We start from the raw sequence: 26,248 nt of genomic DNA, 5'->3' as shown, positions 1-26,248 counted from the left end.
CATCCATCCATCCACTCATCCATCCATCCACTCATCCATCCATCCATCCATCCATCCATCCATCCATCCATCCACTCATCCATCCATCCACTCTGCACCTACTGAGCATGTGAGATGCACCAAGCCCTGAGAGGAGCTCTGGTTGTTCTGAGTAATCAGTGACTCTCTGAATTCCTGAATGTGACGTGAGCCACATTCCTGCCCTCAAACAATGCGATACTGCAAGGGGCATTAGGGTATCTGGAGATGGATACTTATGAGCTAGTTAATAAGTGCAGGGGCAGGGGAAGAAGACTAGCGAAGGCTTATCTAACTTAGTCTGGAGAAGTCAGAGCAGGTTCCGTGAAGGAGGTACTGTCTGAGCTGAATTTTGAAGGAGACATATGACTAAGCTCTCTAAAGACAGGAGGAAGTCATTTCAGATGGACGGAAAGAGCAGTAGGACTCCAGCGGTGCACATGCATACGTCAGGGTGCCTGGCTGGAGTGGGCGAGATGAGGCGGAGGAGGTGGGAGCGGTGAAGATGAGGCAAGCCAAATCCCAAAGGATGGGGCTGTGCTATGGAAAACCTCCCACTGTGAAGGCAAGGGTAGTACTTAAGTTTATTATTGCTGCTGAAACAGAAAGTCAGCAAGTGAGTAGCTTTAAAGGACAGAAATAGTTTTTAGACAATTTATTGCTGTGTACCATAGCTGACCCTCCAGTGGGGTTTCAGACGCAGTAAGTTGCATAGGAGTGGATTTCCCATCTTTCTCCTGCAGAGCAGCTGGTAGATTCAAACCACATAGCCCCTTTGTGTTGGCAGCGCAGGCTGAAAATCCTAATCAGGGTCTTGCCTTCTTTACTTCTTCTTTGTGGGGTGGTCCTGCGTGATCTTTGTAGGATCCCTGTCTTCCCTAATCTTCCCTGCATTGATATGGCCCAATTAATATAGTAAAGGAAACCCTGTTTCTAAAGGGGATTACATCCCTCAGTGTAGGGGTTAATTTTCCAGTACATAGTTTGGAAGGACAAAATTTAAACCATAGCAGAGATGAGCCTAAGAGAGGTCTCCTCAAGTACCGTAAAGGCAAGAATGTCCGTGCAAAGACAGGCCCAGGCCCCCAGGATCCTAGAAGGCCCCAAGTTGACCACTTCACTGGGGGATCACATATCCAGAGAAAGAAACCAGGACCCCAAGCCCCCCTGCATCCAGAGGCCAACAAAGGCAGGCTCATTGAAAATCCAATTTGATATCTCATGAAAGCAGTTATGCTGGTTTTCTCCTATATTGTCACTTTGGGAAACAGATTGCTTTCTCTCAGCACCTAAGTGTTCCTGTAAGCTTTGAGGCTGGTTTCTGACTGTTTCAATTCACCTGGTGATGGGGGTAGCCCTCCCTCCTCAAAGAGCATAACACCCTGTCTTCTGGGTAAGACAGAGACAGGGTCTCTCAGCCTCGGGGAGGGGCTGCTCAGTGTCTGACACACAGAGGACTATATTGGCATCTCCAAGAGGAAGTGCAAGTGGATTTTGAAACTTTTGTGCTCAGGATTGTATGTCTTCATACTGTTCAGTCAAAAAGATTGGAGGTTCCATCCCATCCACAGGTGCTTCAAAAGAAGCCTACAATTTACTTCTAAGAAATCAGCTACTAAGAATTGCAGGGAGCAGTTTTTATGCTATTTATGTTTGATTTTTTTTTAAAAAAAGTCTATTCTTTCATGTAAAAAGAGGCATGAGACATTTATGTGTTATATGAAAGGGGAGGAAAAAGAAAAGTACAAGTATAAAAAGATTAGATTCCTCCAACTCATAACACCATCATCGCTGCTCGCTCTGACCACCAGCTGCAATGTCCTCAGGTGTTATGTCACCATCCTAAGTAAGTGGATAAGACTTCAGACTTCACCCCATTTGTTTCCACTAGAGTACAGCTTGATGTGCCCTGGACCGTCAGGTAGGGGTGCCTGGCAGGGGGTCAGCCTGGCAGGGGGATCCTGATCTGCCCACTGTCAGGGGCAGTTTTAGGGGTGATGCCATGGTGACCTTGAATTGGAGGCTGAAAGGGATTTTACAGAAAATAAAAATTAGAAGTTTGTGTTTTTAATACAAGCATGCTTTCAGGGCAAAAGTTTTATTTGTAGAAAACCACCCAACTCTCTTTTACATATAATTTGGAGTTGGAAGATCTTTTTCTTTAATGTTTGTCTTCTTCAAACATTCCTAAAACATGCTTTTAATTTTAAACACTTACACTTCACCGGGTTTGGGTTTGATAAAAGATGTACATTGCATTTGTACTACATGTACATGTAACCCATAAAAATGTGTCAGATTAGAGCTCTGTTCCATAAGGTTTTCAATGGTTGATTTTTTTTGAAATCGATTGCCAGACCTTTCTTCCTAGGTGCCCCAGGGTGACTTTGAACTCCCAGCCTTTCAGTTAGCAAGGACTCTGTTATGTAGAGGCTGGTCTTTTAATCAAAGGATCAACAGTTTCAATATCAGAATTAGATTATGGGTTTAGGAAATAAAGAGAGAGAAAAGCAGTTATACAGGAAGTAACTGACCAAGGTTGCCTGATTTAAAGACATCCCAGATGTTCCTTTATACTTCGAATGTTGTTGTCATTGTTGTGATTTGCCATCGAGTTGACTCTGACTCATAGTGACGCTATGTACAACAGCTCTGAACCCTACTCTATCTAGAGCCAATTTCATTGTCTCTGACACACTACCCTAGTCACTGAGTCAATCCATCTCATCCAGGGTCTTCCTCTCTTGCACTTTCCCTCCTCCCTTCCAAGCATGATGTCCCTCTCCGAGGACTGGTTCCTTCTTCCAACATGCCCAAAGTATGTCAGATGGAACTTCTGAATCCTTGCCTCCAAGGAGCAGCCTGGTTTCACCCTATCGAGGATGGACCAGTTTGTTCTCTTAGAATTAGACATAATTAATACCTAAACTAGGGAGCCTTGTAGTAAGGAATTTCAGTACCAACCCAAAAGCATATGGTTCAAATCTACCAGCAGCTCTATAAGAAAAAGATGAGCTGTCTCGTGCCGAGTAATTTACTGCCTCTGAAAACCCTCTGGAGAGTCAGCTATGAGTCAGTTCCGACTAGATGGTACATAACAACAACACCTAAACTACCCCTGCAAGATAACCTAGCTGGCCTCTTCTTCATCTCTCCTATTCCCCTTTTCCTTCCTCCCAACTCATATTCCTGACAGCTGTCCCTTCTTGAGATTCAAAGCAGGCTGAGCACTTGCCTGCCCCAAGGCCTCAGGTCAACTGTTCCATCAGCCTGAAATGGGGTCCCTCCCTTCCTATGACTGACTTCTGCCTGTGTGTTTAAATGTCATATGGGGGGGTGGAGTATAATGAATGTTGCATGCATGCTCAGAGAAGCCTCCCCTGGTCACCCAAGCTAAAGGAGCCATACGGTCACCCTGTGTCACGGTAGTGCCCCTTTTGATCCTCAGCCCAGCATTTGTCATTAGCTGACATTTCGCTGCTGTACTTACATATTGTCTGCCTTACCCCAACAACAGGAAGTTGAATTCTGTGAGAGAAGAGCCATTTCTGTCTTCTTCCCTGCTGTAGTGCCAGCACTTAGGTTAGTGCCTCACACACAACAGATGCTAAGATGTTTTCTAAATTAGAAAGCTGCGAAGATGGATAGATGGATGGACAGACCTGATCTGACATATACAGACATGTCTTGATCAGGCCTCTTCATCTTGGCAGATGTCAGAGGGGCCCAGGGCCTAGCGCCTGACCAAATATGAGGCTGACTCAGCTGTCAGGCTCACAACAGTCAAGGCTGTTATGGTAGTCAAGGACTTGGGCATGGTGGGGACAAGACCTGATCAGTTGCTCTTCTACTGACAGAGCTGCAGAGACCTGGGTAGCAAGTCAGGGTCAGTGCTAATATATGGAATTAGGGAAGCCAGGCTTCCTGGCGTTTGGCCTTGGCCTTAGAATTTGGGCAGTGCTGAGGCTGTGGGCGTGAGGTGGAAGAAGCTACATTTACTCCTTCTGGCATCCTCTCATCATCAGGCAACTCAAGCTGGACATCTACTGGGGCCAAAGGGAAGCAGTCCCACTAGGGGACAGTGATAAGGAAGGCCCAGGGAATATGTGGGCAACACAGAAAAGAAGGCCTCTTCCCTTTTGTCTACCAGTCAGGGAGCTGCATCTCTGAACCAAATGGGGAAAGGTTCATTCTGGGCTGAAGGAGAAGCTGGTCTGATTATGCAGTGAGTGCTCTAACTCCAAGATGACACTCCAGAGTGTCAGTGATTATAGAGCTGGACAAGCGTGCTACAGGCCCCCATGGAGGGAAAGAATGTCAGACGTACTATGTAGGAGGCAGTGTTTGAGCTGCTTCTTTACTTATAAATGGAGAAATGTCCAACCTAATGGAAGGGAGCTCTGATAGCACAGTGGTAAGGAGTTGTGCTGCCAGCTGAAAGATATGTGGTTCGAATCCATCACCTGCTCCATGGGGAAAAGATAGGCAGCCTCCTCCCCATAGCAAGTTTACTCACTAGAGGGTCTGTTGGTTCTGGATGGTACTTAAGAACAGTGGAACCAGTGGTAAGACCATTCCAGCAGAGGGAGCCATGGAGTAAGGTGGGGCTGAATGAGGGAAGGAACATGGAAGGAACTGAATCAGCTGTAGAAATGGGCAAAGTCCATGTGTTATATACCAAAGAACATGGACCTGACACAGAGCTGCTGAAGCCCGGTGACCAGATGGTTCTGTTGGAAGAATCATCCTGATAGCAGTATGGAGCAGCCGAAGGGGACAAAATAGAAAATTGGAAGCATCCCCAGCTATAAATAAGTATTCTTCTTAAATGGCAGGGAGAGTGATGCTCTGCTGAAGAATTCATAATGAAATCCATAGGATTTTGAAGACTTGTTAAATGCAAAGGGTGGAAGACAGGGAGATGTTTACTCCCTTTTCTGGCCTAGCCTGATTGGAAGTCCCTAGGATGCTAAGCACTGAGCTAGTCATGGAGAGGTTGACAGTTCAAACTTACCCAGAAATGTCTCAAAAGAAAGGGCTGATGATCTGCTTCTGAAAGATCACAATCTTCCAAGTTCTATCGAGCACCATTCTACACTCACACACATGGGGTTGGAATAAAACAGAAATTAATCAATAATGTGTGTGTGTGTGTCCTGATTTAGTAGCAAAAAGGAAAGGTGCCCTGGTGACTTAGTGCATAACGTATTATCAGGCTGCTAGCCAGAAGGTCAGCAGTTTGAATCCACCTCTTGCTCCTTGGGAGAAAGATGGACAGTCTTCTGCCATGAAGATCTAGTGCCTCCAAAACCTAATGGAAGATCGCTATGCGTCAGAATCAGTTAGACAACATCGCAAAAAGCAGTGCTGTTCACCTAAAACTAAGTGGAGGAGAGTGGGCTGCCCATGGCAACGTGTGCTTGGATTCCTGGAATGGCTGTCCTGAGCTGTCACTGGATGACAGTCATTGTCAAACAACAGGTCTCCCTGGAGGCAGCACTCGCCCTCTACTTGCCCTTCTGGGGCACTTGTTAGTGTAGGTCTGTGCTTTATACGTCCCAGAGGAGAGTTCAGGGATCTGAGCTGGCAGATGCATCGAGAACAGGGAAAACCTGCTCTCTCTCCACCCTCTAAGTCAGCGTGGAGGGAGACCTGTGAACCATGAGTTGGAAGTGGGTGGGCTGGGCTGTGTGAGTCTCCTCATCTCTTACGTGGTCCCCCCCTCTCCACCAGGGGAGGCTGTTAGAATTGTGGCTTTATCCTTCCTGCCAGCTGTGGTTGCCCCTTGATAGCTTTGCAAGGAAGAGGCCGGAATGTGGCTGACTTGACAGTTCCTAGCACTCCATCCCCCACTGCGGGATCTCTGCCACACAGCTGCTGGGGCTTCCACCCAGCTCCAGACGGTTCGGTTGGTCTGCTTGGCTTGGCTAGTACTCTCAGGCCAGCCTGCCACCCCTCCTCTCAAAACTGCTTGGGACAGCAGAACTGGGCTCCGGATCTTGGCCACGGCAGGTTTGCTTGTGGTAAATGGGGCTGGCTCTCCAGCTGTGCATTGAAGCCAAAGCCTGGAGGGGCTGAGGCTGCAGAAGCAAAGCTGAACATGCTGGAGGAGAAGGGCCACACCTGCCACCTCAGAGTCTGGGGAAGACGAGAGGTGAGTGTCGGCAGGAGCAGGCAGTTCTTAGAGGTCTCCATCCCTGGAAGCAGGGGCAGTGGGGCAGCCACCAAAGGGGCCCAGAGGCAGAGCTGTTGCCAGAATTTTTCTGAACCTGACAGTAAAGTACAGTACCTCCCATGCTTTGCGTAAGGTCTAGTCAAGACTGGGTTCTGCTAAGGAGTCCTGGGATAGTGCTCTTAGACTGGATCGGCACTGAGCATGTGCAAAATGACACACACACTAGAGAACCTCCATTAAAGCGCACCCAGAAGCACCTCAGAAGAGAGCCCTGGTGATATTCTGAAAGTTTCACAGCTTTGGAAAGCGTATGGAACAGTTATACTCTGTACCCTCCAGGTTGCCATGAGTCAGCCGGCCCAGTGGACACTGGTTTGGTTTCCACCTCTAAGCAAGGAAACATGGGCCTTCCATGTGCTCAGTGAGCGTGTTCAGTAGAAGCACAGCTTCACATGTAGGGAGAGCCATAGCATAGACCAGTGACTGCCGCTACAGTGATTGTAAGGAATCATTGCATCTCTAAGGTAGGGTCTCAAACGTTTGCCCCTTGGGCAGCTGCTCCTCAGTAGTCCTCATCTCCACATACGTGTGCTCGGGAGAGATAAATGGGAGTCTTGTGCCAGCGTCAGCCTCATGCTGGGAGTGCAAGCTGCAGGTGTTTGCCAAGGATAATTCTGGAAGCAATGGGAGCTGGAGGGATCAATGAAGTATGGCTTGTAGGTTAGGAGAGCGATGGGAAGCTTAACACATTGCCGCACACTTTTAAATTGACAACCGTGCTTAGAAACACTCCCCCCCCCCATGCATTACCGTCATTTGTGGCAACATGTTAACTATGATAGGAAACTCTCCAATGAAGAATTCTTCAGAGGGTTCTAGAAGACTTTGGGGAATTCTTCATGCTTCCTTCCTGTCTAGTGCTCTCTGGGAAATCACAGCTTCTCCTTAGTTAAGAGATTACTCGCAATAGATCGCAGTCTTCACCAGACCTTGTATAAAGCACATATAAAGCTTGTGTAAAGCAGGTACATAACCCTGCTGTCTGGGCCTATTCTGGAACTTCAGGCTGTTGCTAAGCTAGAATCTTGATTTACAGAGTTCCAAGTCCCAATTGGATATCTTTAGGAGTTCTTTCTTTCTCTCGTTTTTTATTAGAAATATAGACCCTTCTAACTTTACTATTATTTTGTCTCATCTTCAAGAGACCTCATCATCAAAGTTTTTCTAGCATCTCCTTCCTTCTAGATCAAAAGTTCTTTATTTGAATCCACAGACTTGCTGTTGTTTAAAATAAAATTTTTACTTCTGGTTTACTTACAAAGTTCGTATACATTGTTTTTCACACTGGATCTTTCCCATTTCCTTTACCCACCCCTCTCTCCACCCATCAAATTGTGTGACCCTATGATTAACCATCACCACCCCCGCTCACCTTCACCCCTTACCTTCACCCCTCTGCTCCCACTCTTCCATCCTGGAATCCTCATACATGTTCTACGATAATGGCCTTATGCCGTATTTATCCTTATGAGACTGAGTTCATTCACTTAGCATAATGCACTCCAGTCCCTCCCAAATTAGGTAGTAATTTACAAATCATTGCTCCTGCATGTTGCATAGTAGTCCATTGTGTGAATGTATCATAATTTCTCAATCCATTCGCTTGTGGTTGGACATTTGGGCTGTTTCCATGTTCTTGCAATGGTGAATAACGCTGCTGTTATACAAGTCTCTGTGCCTCAGTTCTCATGTTCTTGGAATATATTCCAAGCATGAATCCACAGACTTTGGATGGGATTTAGGGAGCCCGTTAATGCTCTAACATCTGTAGACTTTGGTGCCTGCATGCTTTTCTAGAGAGAGGGGCCATAGCTTTGTCTCGGTTCTCAGAAGGGTTCCTGAACCTAACAGTTACAGCATTCTTGCTTTAAACACACTTGGATCTTGTTTGACAAAGATGCTGGGTTCTAAACCACGAGCCTCAAGCCTTGTCCTGCCTGGGTTCACTTGCAGAGCTGGGCTCTATTGCTCAGAGGACATTTGAGCCCAGAAGTAGAGAGCAGTACTGGCTGGGAGGGGCACAGGGAGGCAGGGCTCTGAGCCTCCAAGCCGCAGTTGAGTTCCGGAGGTGTTACAGGGAACCCAGAGACACCACTTAGAGAGGACCCAGGGCTCTTCTCTAAGCATCTCAGCGCAGGCCAGTCGCTGTCGTGTCCAGGTTAGGAGGAGAGGCTGTGCAGGCCAGAGGTTAGATGTGTTGGCTTCTCTGTGCTGGGGTTCTGATGGGAGAGTGGAGGCAACTGCACAGTCTTTCTACCAGAGAGACCAGGCAGGAGGGGAGAGCTGGGATAAAGGGAGGGAGAAGGGAGCAGGAGCCAAGTGATGATCGGTTTCTGGCACGGAGAAAACTCCTTGAGGTTGTAAAGCGGGAGAAGAACTATTTCTTGCTGCTTACTGGCAGGGTTGGGGGAGCTCTGGCCTGGGAGCCGCTGAGAGCAGGACGCACAGGCAGGAGCGGGAACACGTGCTGGAGGGAGCGTGCCTCCCCTGGCAAGGCGTCTGGATGGGGTGACCTCATCGTTTCCCTGCAACTGAGGTTTTATTATTCCAGGCCCGAGGTAGACATTACGCTATGCTGAGCCTAAAGGTGAGAGGAAGAGCTGCCTGCTTGCGCCGCGGGGCCCTCGTAGCCCTTGGTAGGAGGGGCAGGGAGCACTGAGCATTCTGGGAGATGGCATCCCCAGGACTCCTCCTCACAGTGCGAGGAAGGCAGGGCAGGTAAGGCACTCCACGGAGGGGCTGCTCCTTCCTGACCTTGCTGCCTGCCCACCTCAGGTACACTGCAGGGGGGTTGCGGATGAAAGAACCCACCAAAACTGCCATCAAGTTGACTGGCTCACAGTGGCCCATGGGTTGGACTGTGCTCAGCAGCATCTTTAATGACTGGGGTTTTTTTTTACCAAAAATTAAGAGTCTTTCTACTGAGTCTACTCTGGGCCCACTAGAGGGAGGTCTAGTCTATTAGTGGGCAAAGAGTCACCCTGCCAACTAAAAACAACAGAACATAACAACAGCAGATGGACTAGAACCTCCAAACCCTTGGTTAATAACCGATCACACCATCCAAGGACTATCGTGGAAGATGAAGAAACCAAACTCCAAGTGGCAGCAGAAAGAAACCTGTCCCGCACACTGAAGAACATCACGCCTATTTCAGACAACTCTAAGTTCTGTTTCCATGACAGATGGAAAGAGTCAGATCCAGACCCTGAAGTCCCTCCCTTACATCTTTCCCACGTTCTCCATGGTCCTGAGTTAAGTCTGTTGGGACGGGGTGTGGCTGCTAGGAGAGCCACTAACTCCTACCCACCTTAGAACCAGCTCAGGGTGCCAACAAGGACATGCCAAGACTGAAATCCATGTAATTGAGATGGGTAGCCCTCCCCCCAACTTTTTTTTTAAAAAAAAGAATCTTGTTTCCCCCTAAACTTTGAGGCCACATGGAAGGAAGGAGAGAGGTGGGAGCTTGCTGGCTACTTTACAGAGGTGGTTTCAGAGTTTGTATCTTCCCTGATAGGAAACTCAGCAAACACCAGACAACACAGGCTGGCTGGCATCAGCAAGTGCCTTGAGTAACCCCCTCCCCCAATATGACTTCAGAATATACAGAGAGACTCTAAAGCCCAGGTTTGGGTCCTTATGGGACAGGGATCCCCTCCTCTTGAAATCCCCACTTCCGGCTATGTTGTTACATGCTATTGAGTTGAAGTATCACTGAGTCAGTTACTCATAGATCCTCCAGTAGATTTTCAGAAACTGTGAATGACATGGGAGAGGTCTCATTTTTCTCCCACAGAACAGCTGATGGGTTCAAACTGTGTGCCTTTGAGTTGGCAACACAACTCCTTACCACAAGTCACTCCTTCTGTCTATTCTCCATGCCCTGCAGACCAAGCATTTGAATGTATGGTGCTCCCATCCCCAAACGATTCCCTTTTCCAAGACAATCTTCAGTACAAGTGCCTCAACCAAATTTATTCATTACCAAACCTGGAGTTTATGGGACTCTGTCCTTCTGTTGAGAGGCCCCAGTCCCCTCTCTGGAGTAGACCGATCACTGGTTTGTAAATTTGTAAATATTAGTTATTACCCTGAATCCTTTGGAAACAAAGCAAGTGAAAGGAGTATCCAGGAATCTTCCAATTACCACATGCATGTGTCTGGGTTGGTCGTGGCCACTGCTGTGCAGCTCCACACTAGGGAACTCCGGTATTTGAGTCCATTGTTCTCAGCAAAATCACCCAAACCCTCCTGACTTGATGGGGCAACTGACTCTCCACAATAGGTTTGGGACTTGCTAGGTTTTAACCTTCTATTTGTAGCATCCCAATTACCTCCCTCTTTTAATTTCTACTGCACTGTTACCCCACAGCAATAGATCATTGGTATTTCACAGTTTATATTTAATAACCACTGGTTGTTTTCACATACCACGGAGAAATGAACAGCTTGAGGCCAAGGACTACTCCTCCGACTTTGGAAGCCCTCCTGGGACCTGGCCCGACACTGAGTGTGTGTGACATTTATGGGAAAGGACGCTACACGTGTCCCTACAACACCCTGCACAGAAAATACCTTTCTCATGTTCCGTGCATTCATGCTCGTACATGTCCTTAAGTGACCTGCAGCCTGCCTGCTAGTGGACACTAGACCAGGAAGATGACAATTTGGATTCTAATTGTGGTTTTCTCAAGTGAATTAAATGTAGGCAAGGTGTCTTGAACACTCATACAAGAAAATTCCTGGTGGCTTAGTGGTAAGGAGTTGAGCTCCCAACCTAAAGACCCACAGTTCGAATCTACCAGCCACTCCATCACAGAAAGATAGGCAGTCTTCTCCCGTGTTATTAACGGCCTCTGAAAACTTGGTGGAGGATCAGTTATGACTTGACGATATGCAGCAATTGTTGGGTTGAGGATGGGACAATTTTATGTGATAAAGGGGTGCCATGATGAAATTTTCAAGAAATGACTCAATCTTGGGACTAAAATTGGAGAAGGTGTCTTGATTCGGTCCTAAGCTGAGCGGGTCTGCAAGCCTTTGGCAAGTGCCCCTGGCATCTTACCGAGGAGAGAATTATGGTGGGGTTGATGCTTTTTTGTAAGATCCTGAGCAATATTCTCTGGGACGGGGTGTCTCTTTGTGGCCCAGGTTCACTGAGCCAGACCCTAGCCATACCCTGGAGGAGCGCGTCGTCCATTGGTACTTCAGCCAGCTGGACAGCAACAGCAGCAACGACATTAACAAGCGGGAGATGAAGCCCTTCAAGCGCTATGTGAAGAAGAAAGCCAAACCAAAGAAATGCGCCCGGCGTTTCACTGACTACTGCGACCTGAACAAGGACAAGGTCATCTCGCTGCCTGAGCTGAAGGGCTGCCTGGGCGTAAGCAAGGAAGGTAGGTGCTCCCTCCTTGCCTCTGACCCCACTCGGCCACAGGGACCAAGGGCTGCCCGGTAAAGGAGCGCCCAGTACTCATTCATTCGGCGGTTTCCTGAGCGTGCGCCGTGCTTTCTGCTCTCTGATACCATGGTGGGATTGACTCGTGAGGCCCTTATTTATTATGCCGTCTGCTGAGGAGGCAGATAAGAAGCAAATAGTGAATTCACAGTGCTATGTGCTATAAGAATCTGTTAGTTAAGAGAGGCCAGGCTGCTGTAACAAATGTTGTGTACCATCGAGTTCGAAGACCCATAGCTGACCCTCTGGTGGGTTTTCAGAGGCAGTTAATCACACAGAGGAGATGGCTCATCCTTTTCCCTTGGAGCAGCAGTTGGTGTCCTCGAACCATGTGCCTTTGGGATTGCAGCACAGCTTCTTGCCATTGGTGACCAGACCCACCATTATATAATGACTCAGCAGTAGACTCCTTTGCCCACATTCTAGTTAAGAGTGGATCCAGGTTATGGCTTATGGATGGCATACAGAAGTAAGGAGTGCTCCACACAGTCAGTCTAGATTCAGGCAGCCGGTGGCTGAGCCTGCTTCACTGTGTGGCTTCCACGGCTGCCTCAGGTCATCCTCCGTCCCAGTGAGCCCCAAGGAGTAAAGCTCGGGGATGTGCATGTGGTGGTGAAGCTTCTTGGGTCAGCCCCAGAAATCATGCACATGACCTTCCTGGACCTTCATCACTAGACCATGCCCAGCACGAAGGAAGGCTGGGAACCCAAAAAGAAAAGAACGTGGATCGCGGTGACTGTCTCACCACAAAGATTGTAGGAACAAGCTTTTAAGTCAGCTAAGGGGACAGATGGCATAACAGCAAGGGTGCAGGTGGTCTTGGAAAGCTTTGTGAAGAAATGATATCTAATTCAGAGTTCAGCAAACTGCTGCCCGTGGGCCCAATTCAGCCTGTTTTTGTATTGTGCATAAGCTAAGCATAGTCTTTCTATTGTCAGAGGGTGGTGATTAAAAGAAAGAAGATACACAACTGAGACTGTATATGATCCATAAAGCCTTATTTACGATCTAGTCAGTTTTGGGGAGCTCTGGTAGCATAGTCTGTAGGGAGCTGTGCTGTTCAGTCAAAGGTGGGGTGTCTCTGACAATTCAAATCTTCCAGTAGCTCCATGGAAGAAAGATGGGCAGTCTTCTCCCACGTGATGTATAGGCTGGGAAACCCACAGGAGGATCATTAGCTCCAAGTCAGCTCCAATGCAATGACAATGAAGAGGTTTGCAGGTCCCCGCTCCAAGCTACCACCTGAGGAATGAGAAGGAGTTGGTCCAGCAAGAAAGGTCACAGGGAGAGTAGCACTCTAAGCTGAATGCAAATGAGAAATGAAGATCAAGAAATGATTTTCCCTTTCTGAAGAAAGGGAAATATTTTAATGTGGCAAAGGATTTGAAGGTGGCAGGAGAAGAAAGGAGGTGGTAGACAAGATGAGTTTGAAAAAAATGTTTAATTCTTGAAAAAACGTTTAGACTTATTAAGGGCAGTGGAAATGGTTGAAGAGATTCAACAGGGGAATGGTAAGATGAGTTTTGCTTGAATTTTTCTGGGTCCAGTGAGAAAATGGATTGGAGGCTATGCAAGCAGGGTCGTCCAGTAGGAGGCTGTAGTCTAGATAAGAGGTGATGGAGTAAAAGGTGGTGGCAGCCGGAATTATTAAAAATGCAATGAAGAATGAAAAGAAGTGGGTCATTTCAAGGAACACATAGAAAGTACAACTGAAGAACTTGGTGATTGAAGTTATCCTAAGAGAGCTGGACAATAAATAAAGATAACAGAAGAAGAATCGATGTCTTCGAGTTATGTTGGAGAAGAATACTGAGTAGGTATGTCTTGGGAAAAATGCAACCAGAGTTCTCCTTGGAGGCAAGGTTGGCAAAGCTTCATCTCTCATACATTGGACATGTTGCTAGGAGAGGTTCTACCTTGGACAAGGATATCATGATTAGAATGGTAGACGGTCAGCAAAAGAGAGGAAGAGGAAGACCCCCACTGAGATGAACTGATACAGTGGCTGCAGCAGTGGGTTCAAGTGTATTAGAGATGGTGAGGTTGGCACAGGACAGGACAGGGTTCAGCTCTGTTGTTTCTAGTGTCACTATGGGTCAATAGCACCTGACAACAAGGAGTGAGGATTGGTCTGGGCAACTGAAGGGTGGATGTATTCACTGAGACGGACAATGTAGAAAAGCAGAGCAAATATAGAAGGACAAGAAAGTATAAAGAGTGCAATTCAGACATGTTAAAGTGCAGATGAAGGGTCTGGGCTGAAGGAGCAGATTGGCATTTCACCAGAGCCCTTAAGGCATAATTCACAAGGTATCCAACTGTTAATCAAAAGGATGGTGGTTCAAATCTACCAGCCGCTCTGCAGAAAAAAGGTGGACAGTCTCTTACCGTTTAGATTTGTAGTCTCAGAAACTTGATGGAGGGTTGCTATGATTCAGACTTGACCTCAGTAGATTTCACTTATTTGAAATAGAAGCTTTTCCCACAAAGAATTTAGTTTAAAAAGACAGAAAAGGTTCCCTCGTGTTCTAACCCTTACTTATCAGTGTAAGTGCATGTAAAATGGATGGGTTATCCTGGGTATCTCACCTGTGTTCCTCCCTCGCTGGCCTCTGGCACTGGTGTGTGCTCACTGGCATGTGACCCAGGCTGAGTTACTTCATCCTCTGGACTGTCTATCAGATGAGCATGCCTGACCTGGCTTTTAAGTTAATGAATATGTATGGAGAAAGCTTCCAACCTACTTCAAAGTAATTTATCTAATTGATAGGCCTTTGGCATGGCCATTCTACTGAGAAATGAGACCTCTGTCATAAATCCCCTAGTGCTGGCTCTCCAGGACACCGTGGTTGTGGACTGCAGACCTGAGGCGAGAAGCCCATGAGCTGTCTTCCTCTAGATGCAGAAGGGGCTGTAGGTAAGAGCAGGGGCCCTGAGGTCAGATGCACCTGACTTTAAACCCAGCACTACCACTTACTGTTGTTTTTTATGTGCCATCAAGTTGGAACCGACTCATAGCTGACCCTCCAGCCTGTTTTTGGAGACAGTTAATTGCATGGGAAGAGATTGCCCATCTTTGTCCTTTGGAGCAGCTGGTGGATTCGAACTGCCTGCCTTTGGATTGGAAGGCACAACTCTTTACTGGCTAGGCCACCAGAGTCCTGTTACCATTTGCTAGCTCTGTGATTTTTGGCAAGCTGTCTCAATCTCCTTTTGCTACCTCAGTGTTGTCATCTATACAGTGGAGGCGATAGTATTGAGATGATACAACAAGAATGTGCCTGTGAAGATCTTAACATGTTGTTACTGGGTGTCATCAAGTCAGAACCAACTCAAAGCTGACCTCCAGTGGGTTTTCAGAGGCACTAACTTCTAAGAGAGATTGCCCATCCTTCTCCCCTGGAACTGCTAGGGTATTCAAACTGTGTGCCTTTGGAATTGCAGCACAGCTTCTTTAGCACTCGGTAGTGCCTGGCATTTATTAAATGGTTTGAAGTCGTAACTGACTGCTTCCATGGGCCTTTCCTCTGGACAGTGCCAGAAAAGCTACCTTGAATAGATGGTAGGGGGAGGAAGCCCAGGGAATGGAGCCCTGTCAGTCATCTGGTATCATATTGTGCCCTCTAGTGGGCAGAGAAGGGCTTGCACACCAGATATGGAATGTGATAGAGGAGGGAATGCAGAGCTTGGGAATGAGTGTAGCTTTGGAGTTTACACACAGAGTCTTTTAAAAAACACTAGCTAAGGTCAGATGGATCTTGGCTGAAAGCAAAGAGTACCAGAGGAACGTCCATCTGTGCTTCACTGACTATGTGAAGGCATTTGACTGTGTGGATCACAACAAACTGTGGCTGACTCTGAGAAGAATGGGAATCCCAGAACACTTGATTGTGTTTGTGCGAAACCTATATTTGGACCAGGAGGCAGTCATCAGAACAGAGCAAAGAAACACTGCATGGTTCAAAATTGGGAAGGGTGTGCACCAGGGATGTGTCCTATCTCCCTATCTTTTCAATCTCTATGCAGAACAGATTATCAGGGAAGATGGGCTCTAAGAGGAGAAGTGTGGCATCAGGATTGGAGTTAGACTCATCAACAATCTGAATTATGCAGATGACACAATCCTGTTTGCTGAAACTGAGAAGGATCTGAAATGCTTGCTGTAAAAGGTCAAGGACCGCAGCCTTCAATATGGGTTGAAGCTCAACATTAAGAAAACAAAGATTCTCACCACTGGGACAATTGGCAGCATCATGGTGGTGAAGAGGTTGATATTGTTGACAGCTTCAGTTTGTTTGACTCTACAGTCAATACTCTTGGTACCAGCAGCCAGGGAATTAAGAGGTGAATTTTATTGGGAAAGTCTGCTGTCAGAGACCTCTCCAAAGTACTCAAGAGCAACAGTGTCAGTCTGGAGACTAAGGTGTGTCTGATAGAGGCCATGGTCTTTGCAATTACTTGCTATGCATCTGAGAGATGGACAATGACTAGGGATGATAGAAGGAGAATTGATGCCTTTGAGCTGTGGTGCTGGAGAAGAGTATTGAATATACTGTGGACTTCTAGGGGAACAAACAAGTTTGTCCTGGAGAGGATGAAGCCAGGCTGCTCCTTGGAAGCAAAGATTCTGAAACTCCGTCTGACATACTTTGGACATGTTGCAAGGTGGGACCAGTCCTTGGAGAGGGACGTCATGCTTGGGAGGGTGGAGAGACAGCACAGGAGGGGAAGACCCTCGATGAGATGGATTGATTCAGTCACTGGGGTAATGGGAGTGGGTGTGTTGGAGACAATAAGATTGGCAAGGGATAGAGCAAGGCTGTTGTACATAAGGTCACTATGAGTAGCTGGCAACTCGACGGCACATAACAACAATAACAACAGTGTGAACACAGTTGCTTTTACCACTGGACTCTGTGCTGGGGAGTGGACTTGTCTGCCAGCAAAAACCCACACACTCTGTGGGCGGGGACTTTTCCTCAGTGAAGGAAGAGCCTCTTTCTTAAATGGCTATAGAATGGAAACTAGTTTCTCCATATTTGTGAAATGCTGGATCTTTCTGTAAATGGTCCCAGGATGCTACCTGCCCTGGGGGTAGTTTTTCCACTCCACATCCAGGAAGTAAAGAGCAGGAATTCTCAGAGGCAGATAGCCCAGGGTATGAATTTGGTTCTCCCCATAATAGCTATGCCATCAGGTCAAGTTCCTTGATAACCTGAAGCCTCAGTTCATCATCATAAATTGAGAATAATTAGACAGGCGTCATAGAAAGTTGCTGTAAGCATGAGATGCAATGATACAGGTAAGGGTTCGGGCACGGTGAGCCCTTTACAGTGAGAGCTGTGCATTTTGTTTCCAGAGTCTCAGCTTGCGGGCTGCTGCAGGCCTCCTCTTTATGGTATAGATATTTCTTCCTGAAACTGAGAGGAGCAGTTGTCAGGAAGAGGAGAAAAAAGATGGGATTTGGAGCCAAGCCACCAGGTGACCTGACCCAGCTGCCTGCCACTCCCTTTCAACGTTTGTTCCCTCATCTGTACAATTAGACATAGTGATAGCTGATGGTCTGGTACTCTGCTGATCACAGAGAAAGCACAGGACTGAACAGCGTTTCTTTCTGTTGTTTGTGGGGTTGTCATGAGCTGGGAACTGACTAGCAATATTCCTCTGCAATCCATGCTCTTTCTCAGTTGAAAGCAACGTTGTTATGACAGAAGGTGACTTTGAGCTGTCAGTTCTTATGATCCCTGGGCAGGCTTGGGTTCCACAGCCCTTAATAATCCCCGGAGCCTTTTTTTAGCCTCTGCCTGCTCAGTAGATCTATCACATCCATGATGGAGGCGGGGCAGATCATACAGTCGTGATCTTATTCCACTTCTGCATCGGATGGACCAGAGAGGTTAAGGAGCTTGCACAGAGTCACACAGACTTAGAGGGCCCTACAAACTGGCCTAATTTTTGCCTCCACAGCACCTTACTACTCCTGCAGGACAACCAGGCTCTATAGGAGCCAGCACAGAACAGCTCAGTACCCCCTGAGGAGGGGACGTGTTAGCACCAGGACTTAGACCCTGTGTTGATCACTTGCCTGCCCCAGGCCTCTGTATCTGGACCAGTTGATCTCAAGGATTCCTTCCAGCTCTGCCTCTCAGAGAACCTGCCACTTGGAGAAATGGGGACCAAGAAAGTCATGCAAATGCCCATCAGCACCAAAACCCTTCTCAGCCAGGAACTGAGGACCCCAAAGGGGAGTCCCAGAAGAGATCTGACCTTGTGGGACAGGGGCTTGTTTGATAGGTGGTGTCTAGAAATGGATTCAATCAAGCAAGCCAGCCTCATGGACACCCACAGAGCAGGAAGTGTGATCAGAAACTTCTGTCTCTTTCCCAAGTTCAGCCTTTGTTCTCTGGGTAGGAACCCAGATAAAGAACAAGCTCCATCAGTTCCCTGGGTCCAGGCTCCCAGTGTGACATCTGTTTGTCTTTGTTGCAGGTGGCAACCTTGGAAGCTTACCTAATGGGAAGCGCACAGGCACAAACACATTCAGTAAGTTTTCTTTTTCTTCAGGCAATTCCGTTTTTCTGCAGACCCCAGTGCAGTTTTGTTGGCACCTTGGGGGGGGGGGGCGGATGGAGGACTTGGCCAAATGACTTAGACTCTAAGGATACAAGAGAAATATTGGGCACCGACCACAGGACTCTGCCACCCCACCTATAAACACACCCAAACCCACTTCTATTGAATTGCTGCTTCTTGTCAACTTCTGTCAAGTTTCTGAGGGTGTAAATCTTTAAAGGAGGAGACTGACTGTCTTTCTCTGAAGGAAAGACTGGTGGATTTGAACCACTGACCTATCAGCATCCCAGCGCTCTACTACCTACTACCAGGGTCCCTGCTGTATCTGCCCCTGGTCTAAAAGCTGGCATCTCAGTGTCATATAATTTATGCAAAGTGTTTGCTCTCCAACCTGTGTTTCCCAGGCAAAGCCTGGTTCTTCATTCAGATTATTAAACTCATATCATTTGGGGTCTTTTTTATCATCTTTTTAAAATTAATTTTGATGAATGTTTACAGAGAATTTTGGATTTCCATTCATTTAATGTTGCGCTTTTCTCCCTGCTCACCGCCCCTCACCCCTCGTTCTCTCCTTGCTTTGAAAAGTGAAAGAAAAATTCTTTCATTGGTATATAATCCTTCCCCACCCTCCAAGTACACTCCACTATGCAACCTTCATTCTGGACTCTTGTCATAACCATAACATCCAATCATATATCGCTTTTAAACTGTTCTCTCACTCATATGTTTCAATGCAGTATACATAATTTAACGGTGGTGTCTCATGGCTACAGAGGACTAGCTGGTAAACGTGGGCTTGTCCCACAGTCTTGTCTACTAGTACCTCACGCCCAGCCCTTATCCAGCAGAGAGTGGCAAAAACTGCTCTTGCGGGGAAGTTGATCTCTGTCACTTGACTTCTCGTAAACCTAATTCTGACTTCCTCCCTCTTCTTCCCTTCCTTTTGTGCCCTCTCGCCTCCTCTCAGTAGAACGCCTTGTCTAAGAAGCAGAAAACCAAAGGGCAGTAGGAGGGACCAGGGAGACAGGATGGACCATCAGAAGCCTAACCTTTGACGCTGCCCGTGACCCAGCCACATCCCATGTAACATAAGTGATGCCCACCATGTTTGCACTTTTAATAACTCTTGTTTGTGTGTTTTGTTTTCAGTTTCCTTTTTAAACACCATTTTCTAATGCCACAGTGGGGAAAGGGAAGGGAAGAAAGACTATTCTCTCTCTTATTTTGCATTTGTTTTGATCTGCTACTGACGACTTTAGTTTATTGGGGTGGGGGGCTTGGTTGGGATTGAGAAGAAAGAGATTTATATACTGTATATAAATATATATGTAAATTGTATAGTTCTTTTGTACAGCTGTTGGCATTGCTGTTTGTTTATTCCCACCCCTCGCCCTGCTGTGGATGGTGGGAGCTCTGGACAACCTTCTAAAACCCAGGACTCTGTCCTCAGCCCTCCGGTATTCTTAGAGATCACCCTCCTTTATGTGCAGAGCGAGCACTTCAACTAGACTGCAGACACCGTTGGTACTTTCTGGGTGGAAAGAGTACTTCTCCACGCCATTAGCTGTCAAAGCTAGCAGGCCACTTGGTCTTTGTCCTTCTCCAGGGGGGGAAGTGCTGAGAAGTAGGACTTGCCTCCAAAAGGGAGGAATTTCCAGATCATTCGAGGACCCAGTGCAGGAACCTCTCCTCTCAGACCCCATGTGTTCCTGCCCTCCAGTCCCAGTGGCCTGAACTCAGTGGGCACACCAAAGGATTGGCAATAGATCCACTTAAACATTTGCATCCGTCTACTCTGTGTAAAATAGGCATGAGAAGCTAAGTTGCAAAGACACATAGTAAGACTTTTAGTAGATGTTTAATATTCATGCAGGGTGGAGGACAGAAAACCCGCATTGGTATGCGTGGTGCTGAAAGGTTAGTAGATGAGTGGAGAAAATTCACCTCCTTGCAAGTCCACGCATATGACATCTCAAGACTTAGCTCTGTCAAGACTGGAAGCAGGCTGGGTTTCACCTCTGTGGCCTCTGTAGCCATCACCAATGGTTATTACAAGTCTGAGGGAGGAGTTGGATGAACCACCTTGTCGGTAACTCAAAAGTTGTTGTTTTTTTTTTTTAAAAAAAAATCCCAATACTGAAGTTCTTGTTGCCCTTTAAATTTCCTCATGGGTGTCCACGCTGTTGGTCAATGCCAAGAATAGAACTGATCTTGACATTCCCTACTTCTGCCTCCCCCTAAAGTACAGGGATAATAACCCAGTTCTGGGGACACACAGGTCTGGCTGTCCACAGATACTTTGTGAGGCCTTTGGGTCAGATGCACATCTCCCTCTGCCCAGATGATGGTGTGACAGCTCTCTGACAGATATCAGTGAATGACACTAGTACCTCTTCTCTATGATCAGCCCTGGACAGAGGGTAAGGACTAGAAGGCGAGATGCCCTCATAGGATTGTCCTCAAAATCTGGCCTTTTCTCAAATTTCCACCCCCATGTTCTCCTATAAGGACAACCACCTTGGCCAGCTAGCAGTTCATCCCTTTTGGGAAAGGCTTCAAGGCACATACTTGGCAAGCCAAGTGCCCCAGCAGGGACAAACTTGACTTACGTGGTATAGGACCTGATGGGACTCAGGTTACAAGACATTTTCACTATATTGGTGAAAGTTATAGGAGGTTTCTCAAAGGTGTTTGGTGGATCCATCAGTTAAGAGATATGTTCAGATATGTACATTTAGAAAGGACTCCCTCACCTGTTAGCCAGACCGGAAAGCTCAGCAAGTGGACCACGTGGGTGGACTTTGCAGGAGAATCCAGACCCATCTTTCGGCCTAGAGGCTCCTCCTTGCAGAAATCCTGACTACTTCCCTGGCATTTTCTCTCTCACATGTAGGTTGTTCTGTGGTTTTCCTCTGTGAGGGAGGGAAAACCATTTGTAGCTTGTTTTATAAAAAATAAAATCTGATAAGCCTAGGTGGCTCTTGTTTCTTTCTTCGCATAGCCTCCTCTGATCCTGAGGCTTTGTTTCATAGACTATTTCGTCATTCTCTCTGGCCTTGGTGCCCTCCACTCTGATTCTAGGATGTCCAAGTTGCTTTTAATGATGTGTCCAGATGGGAACGCAGACATGGCCACCAGGTGGCACTGTGCTTTGCCTTGAGAACAGTAACTCTAGAAGCTTTCCTACTGTGACTGTGCAGTCTCTCTCTGTAAACTGCACTGCAACACCAAAGGCACATGTTTCAAATCCACCAACTGCTCCATGGGAGAAGGACGGAAAGTCTCCTCTCAGGCTATTCGCAGCCTCCGAAAACCTGCTGGAGAGTCCACAATGGGTCAATTCTGACTTGAGAACACATTACCAAATTACCAACAGTATCTCACCTTCAGCAAGTGCCTGCCCTGTCCCCTTTTCCGTGTTACATGGTGCACTCTTATTATTAGGGTCCCGTTGCTCAATGTCTGCTTAGCCAACACTTTTAATTTAGCTACTAATTTGGGATCCCAGGTTGCCCGGGGGTAACCTTGGAGAAGGACATGATGCCAGGAAGGTTGGAGGATAGGCAAAGGCGGGGAAGACCCTCAGCCGAGTGGATTGACATGGTGACTGCACAGTGGGCTCTTGTTTGTCAGAAAGTGTGAGGATGGCGCAGGACAGAACAGGGTTCAGATCTTTTGTTCCTGGGGGCACTATGAGTCGTACTCGATGGTAACAACAACAGCTGTGATCCCATATGAGACTTTCATGGTCAAGGTTCTAGTAGGCAAGGTAACCCTGCTACCTAACGGTGGAGGGGAGCACCCGATATGAGGACCTGGTCTCTTCACAGGATGACAAGAACACCACAAAACTATTATTTGCATCAGTTGAGAGAAACCAGGAAAGGCTGAGGTAACATATTACCCCCTAAGCTTCTATGACTTAAAACATGAAGGTTGTCTTGTCACTCCTGCAGCTGGGGCTCATAGGCCAGTTGGGGCTCCTCCTTCCTATTATCTTCACTTAGGGATCAGGCTGAGTGCAGCTCCGTCTCCAGGCTCCCTCGATTATGGGGACAGGAGAATGTGAGCACGTGGAATATCGCACCGGTTCTTCATGTTTCTGTCTAGAAGGAGCTCACATCATTCTGATCACATTTTAGTGGCCAAAAGACAGTTGGATGCACCCAGAAAAGAACTGGAAGGGTTCATGAGTGGCTCTGATGACATTTGCAGCATACATTGACTACCTTTGTGTTTTCTATCTTCGTAAAGTGTTTGCAATTTCTGTATTGCCTGGAAACAGAGACTTGCTTCCCATGGTTTACATAGTACATTTCACATCTACTACTCTGATGGGTTTATTGCTTTTCTGGTAATTAGCCTGTCTCTCCTGCACCTAGAAGGAGCTCTAGTGGCCTGTCCCTAGAGGCAGCAATGGCCCACTGGTAGGTTTGTTTACCTTCTGTGGAAAAGATTCAGTTTTGATATCTGATCAATGGGCAGCTGTCTCTTGTCTGTTAGTGGAAGCATGTGTGTAGTTATGATGGCAAAGAAACTTCCAGACTAAGTGACCTAGAGGATAAGAGTCACACTAAGACATATTATAAAAGGCCTGGTGGTCTACTTCTCAAAATCAGCCATTGGAAACCCTACTGAATGTAACATGATGGAATGGCCCAGCCTGTCACCAATCATAAAGATGGTGCAGGATGGGACACTGTTTCATTCTGCTGTGCCTGCAGTTGCCATGTGTCAGGGTGAACCCACACACTGACAGGTGTATCACATACTTCATAGCTTTGCTCCCTATTTGGTAAAGGCGGGAAGAGTGCACTTGCACTCCTTGAATTCTCAGCCCCCACCAAGAAGCAACCACTTGGTTAACTGAGGCCAGCAGCAATTCTGCCATTGCCTGATGCTGGGGAGCCTGGAGAGGGACCGTGTAACTGCACAGGAAGGCTGAGGACTCTTAATGCCCTAGGGTGCAACTATGGAATTTATCTTGTCCCCGAAGGTGTTACCTTTGGCTGTGTTCTGTGGACTCTTCCCCCTTTGCCATCAGTGGATCCCTTAAAGACAATTCCGGCACTTCCCATATTGTCCTGATTACTGCAGCGACTTACAAGTTCTATTTGGTTCAGTTACAAAATTCCATCTCCAACTTGATGTCAACCCTCCTCACCACCTGCTCCCCACAATTTTGAGCTGGGTCCCTCAAAAATAGGAAGACTCTCAAAAGATGGACTGACACAGTGGCTTTTAAAAGTGGCTCACTTTTATCAGAGATGATGAGGATGGCACAGGACAGAGCAGGGTGCAGATCTGCTCTCATAGGATTGCTATGGATCATGGTCAGTTCGATGGCTCTGGAAAACAACAACCTGAGCTGATTGAAGACACTTGGTCTCTGGAACAAGTTAACAGAATTTTAGAGTGATGTGATGGGGAAGAGGCAGGGAGGTCACTTAACAGACAATTGTGAAGCCCGTCTCCAGTCAGAGTCCTGCTGTGTGGCAGGTTCCCAAACACTATCTCTCATATTGGGTACATTTGGAGTCCTAGAGTGGACCTCTACAATGCAAGGTGTAGAAAGCCCAGCTCTGGCTTGACCTTTTCCACCAGTACTTCCATGGCCACGTTATTCTTAGGGCTCTACCTTGGACTTTGCACTTGAATATGGCACCAGCCTACCTCCCTTGGGGAGGGATCATTCATCCTTGGAAAATTCAAACACATTTGCCACATGTCTGGGAACGTGGAGTATGGGCTGATCTTCAACCACTTGCTCTATCCTGTTGCTCCACATTGTTACTGCCTTCCTTCTTCAGTAGAAAGAGGAAGTAGATAATCAGATATGTGGCAGAGCAGATATCCAATTGGGAAATGAGAAGCCAGGCTTGCAGCCAAATTTAATCTGCAGGATCAGTTCTCTGGGTATATCCCCAGGTTTTAGAATGTATAGAAAAAGGAGGAAGCAGCTGAGGGATTCTTGGCTCTCTCCTTTCTCTCTTTCCCAATCTTCATAAATAAGCTCAGGAAGGTATGTCTAGCTGCTGAGCTAGTGCAGTATCATATTACCAATCCTCAGGATAGTTTGAGGCTCAATTGTTGCTCTATAGAATATGGGGTACTTTGCACTTCTTCTAACTGCTTTTGAGTCCTCATCACCAACTGTAGGGAACAGAAAATGAGCTGCTTGAAGTCCAGTTGTGGTAGGTTTAGAGATTGATGCAGGGGAGTTATCTTAGGATCTCCATGATGGAGAAGGAAAGACACTAGTATGGGAAGAAGGGTCTCTGACCTTCTGGAAGGTGTTCCTCAGTGATGCTAATGGTTATGCATTCAGTCACTAGTGGAAAGGCTGGTGGTTTGGATCTATCCAAAGGAACTTCAAAAGACAGCTCTGAAAGGTCATAGCCTAAAAAACTCATGAAGTGGCTCTTGATTCTGCTTTGTGCTACACAGATGGCATCACCATAAGTTGGGAATCGCCTTGAGGGCAATTAAAAAGAACTCTGACCTATTGGTTGGCACGCTCCCCTTTGGGAGTGTGGACCCTTCTGAGGTTTATCTGTGTTGGTTCAGTAACAGTATCTAGTATTGGCTCAGAGCTGCTTCTTTTTTGAGGTAGGGCAAGTTCAAGGACATCTCCTCTACCCTCCTACCCCGATCCTGAGTACATGGAACTTCATATGATTTATATACTTGGCACTTTGCTAAGCTTCATCTCCTGAAATCGTTGCAACCACTTTGTGATATCCTAGAACTATAACTGGCCCTCTCCATCCATCATTCTCCATCCTTCACCATTTTCTGTTTGCTCTACCATGCGAGACTGGCTTGTATGAATTGCATCAGTGGAGCTCTTGGGCCCTCTGGATAATGAGGAATCCAGCAAGAAATGGGAAGGGGAAAGAGAGGAAGAACAGGACATTTATTCCCCTAGTTCTTCACTGAGGAGTTGTCTCAGTCTGGCTTTGTGTAGGAGGTGTATCATTATGTACATGACACAACCTTGTTTGCTGAAAGTGATGAGTACTTGAAGCAGTACTTACTGCAGGAGACCAAGGACTTTAGCTTTCAATATGGATTACATCTCAATGTCAAGAAAGCAAAAGTCCTCACAACTGGGTCAATAGGCAACATCATTATAGACAGAAAAGATGGAAGTTGTCAGATGGAAGTTGTTTCATCTTCTTTGGCTCCATAGTCAACACCCTTGGTACCAGCAGTCAGGAGATTAGGATTACATAGGTTGTTGTTGTTGTTGTTGTTATGTGCCATTGAGTCACCCATAACTCATAACACCCCTATGTACAATAGCTCTGAACCCTGCCCTGTCCTGAGCCAGTCTGACTCCAGCACACCTAACCCCACTGCAACAGTTACATGTCAATCCATTTCATCCTGGGTCTTCTTATCCTGCACTGTCCCCTCCATTCTTCCAAGCATGATGTCTTTCCCCAAGGACTGTCCCTTCTGGCTGTGTTCCCAAAGTATGTGAGATGGAGCTTCAAAACCTTGCTTCCAAGGAGAAACTTGGTTTCACCCTCTCAAGGGAAGACCTATTTATTCTCCTCATGGTCCATGATATGTTCAGTCCTCTTCTCCAGCACCACAATTCAAAGGCATTGACTCTGTCATCCTTAGTCATTGTCTAGCTCTCTAATATATAAGAAACAATTGTGAAGACCATGGTCTATACTAGTGCACCTTAGTCTCTAGACTGTCATCTTTGCTCTTCAGCACACTGGAGAGATCTCTGACAGCAGAATCCCTCAGTGCAATTCATCTTTTGATTTTTCTGACTGCTGGTGCCAAGAGTGTTGATCGTTGAGCCAAGCAAACGGAAATTGTTAACAACCTCACTCTCTTTTCAGTTTACCTTTGTGCTGCCAATTGGCCAGTGGTGAGAATCTTTGCTTTCTTGATGTTAAGCTTCAATCTATACTGAAAACTGTTGTCCTTTATCTTCTGCAGCA

General features: G+C 46.9%; 1 protein-coding gene across 1 annotated transcript in view; it reads left to right on the top strand.

The window, feature by feature from the left end:
- Positions 1-19,638, top strand: part of SMOC1 (SPARC related modular calcium binding 1) — a 251,084-nt gene extending 231,446 nt beyond the window's left edge. The window contains exons 11-12 of the mRNA XM_006884738.1: positions 11,405-11,649; positions 19,252-19,638. Of these exons, the coding sequence (XP_006884800.1) occupies positions 11,405-11,649; positions 19,252-19,268 (262 nt within the window). The 3' untranslated portion in view covers positions 19,269-19,638. The remainder of the gene's footprint in view (positions 1-11,404; positions 11,650-19,251) is intronic.
- The last annotated feature ends 6,610 nt before the right edge of the window (positions 19,639-26,248 follow it).

Source organism: Elephantulus edwardii, unplaced genomic scaffold (assembly GCF_000299155.1).
Source record: "Elephantulus edwardii isolate Elephantulus edwardi_28Jun2011 unplaced genomic scaffold, EleEdw1.0 scaffold00037, whole genome shotgun sequence".
NCBI classification, from domain to species: Eukaryota; Metazoa; Chordata; class Mammalia; order Macroscelidea; family Macroscelididae; genus Elephantulus; species Elephantulus edwardii.
Note: the sequence above shows the minus strand (reverse complement) of the source record. Positions and strands in the feature narration are given on the sequence as shown.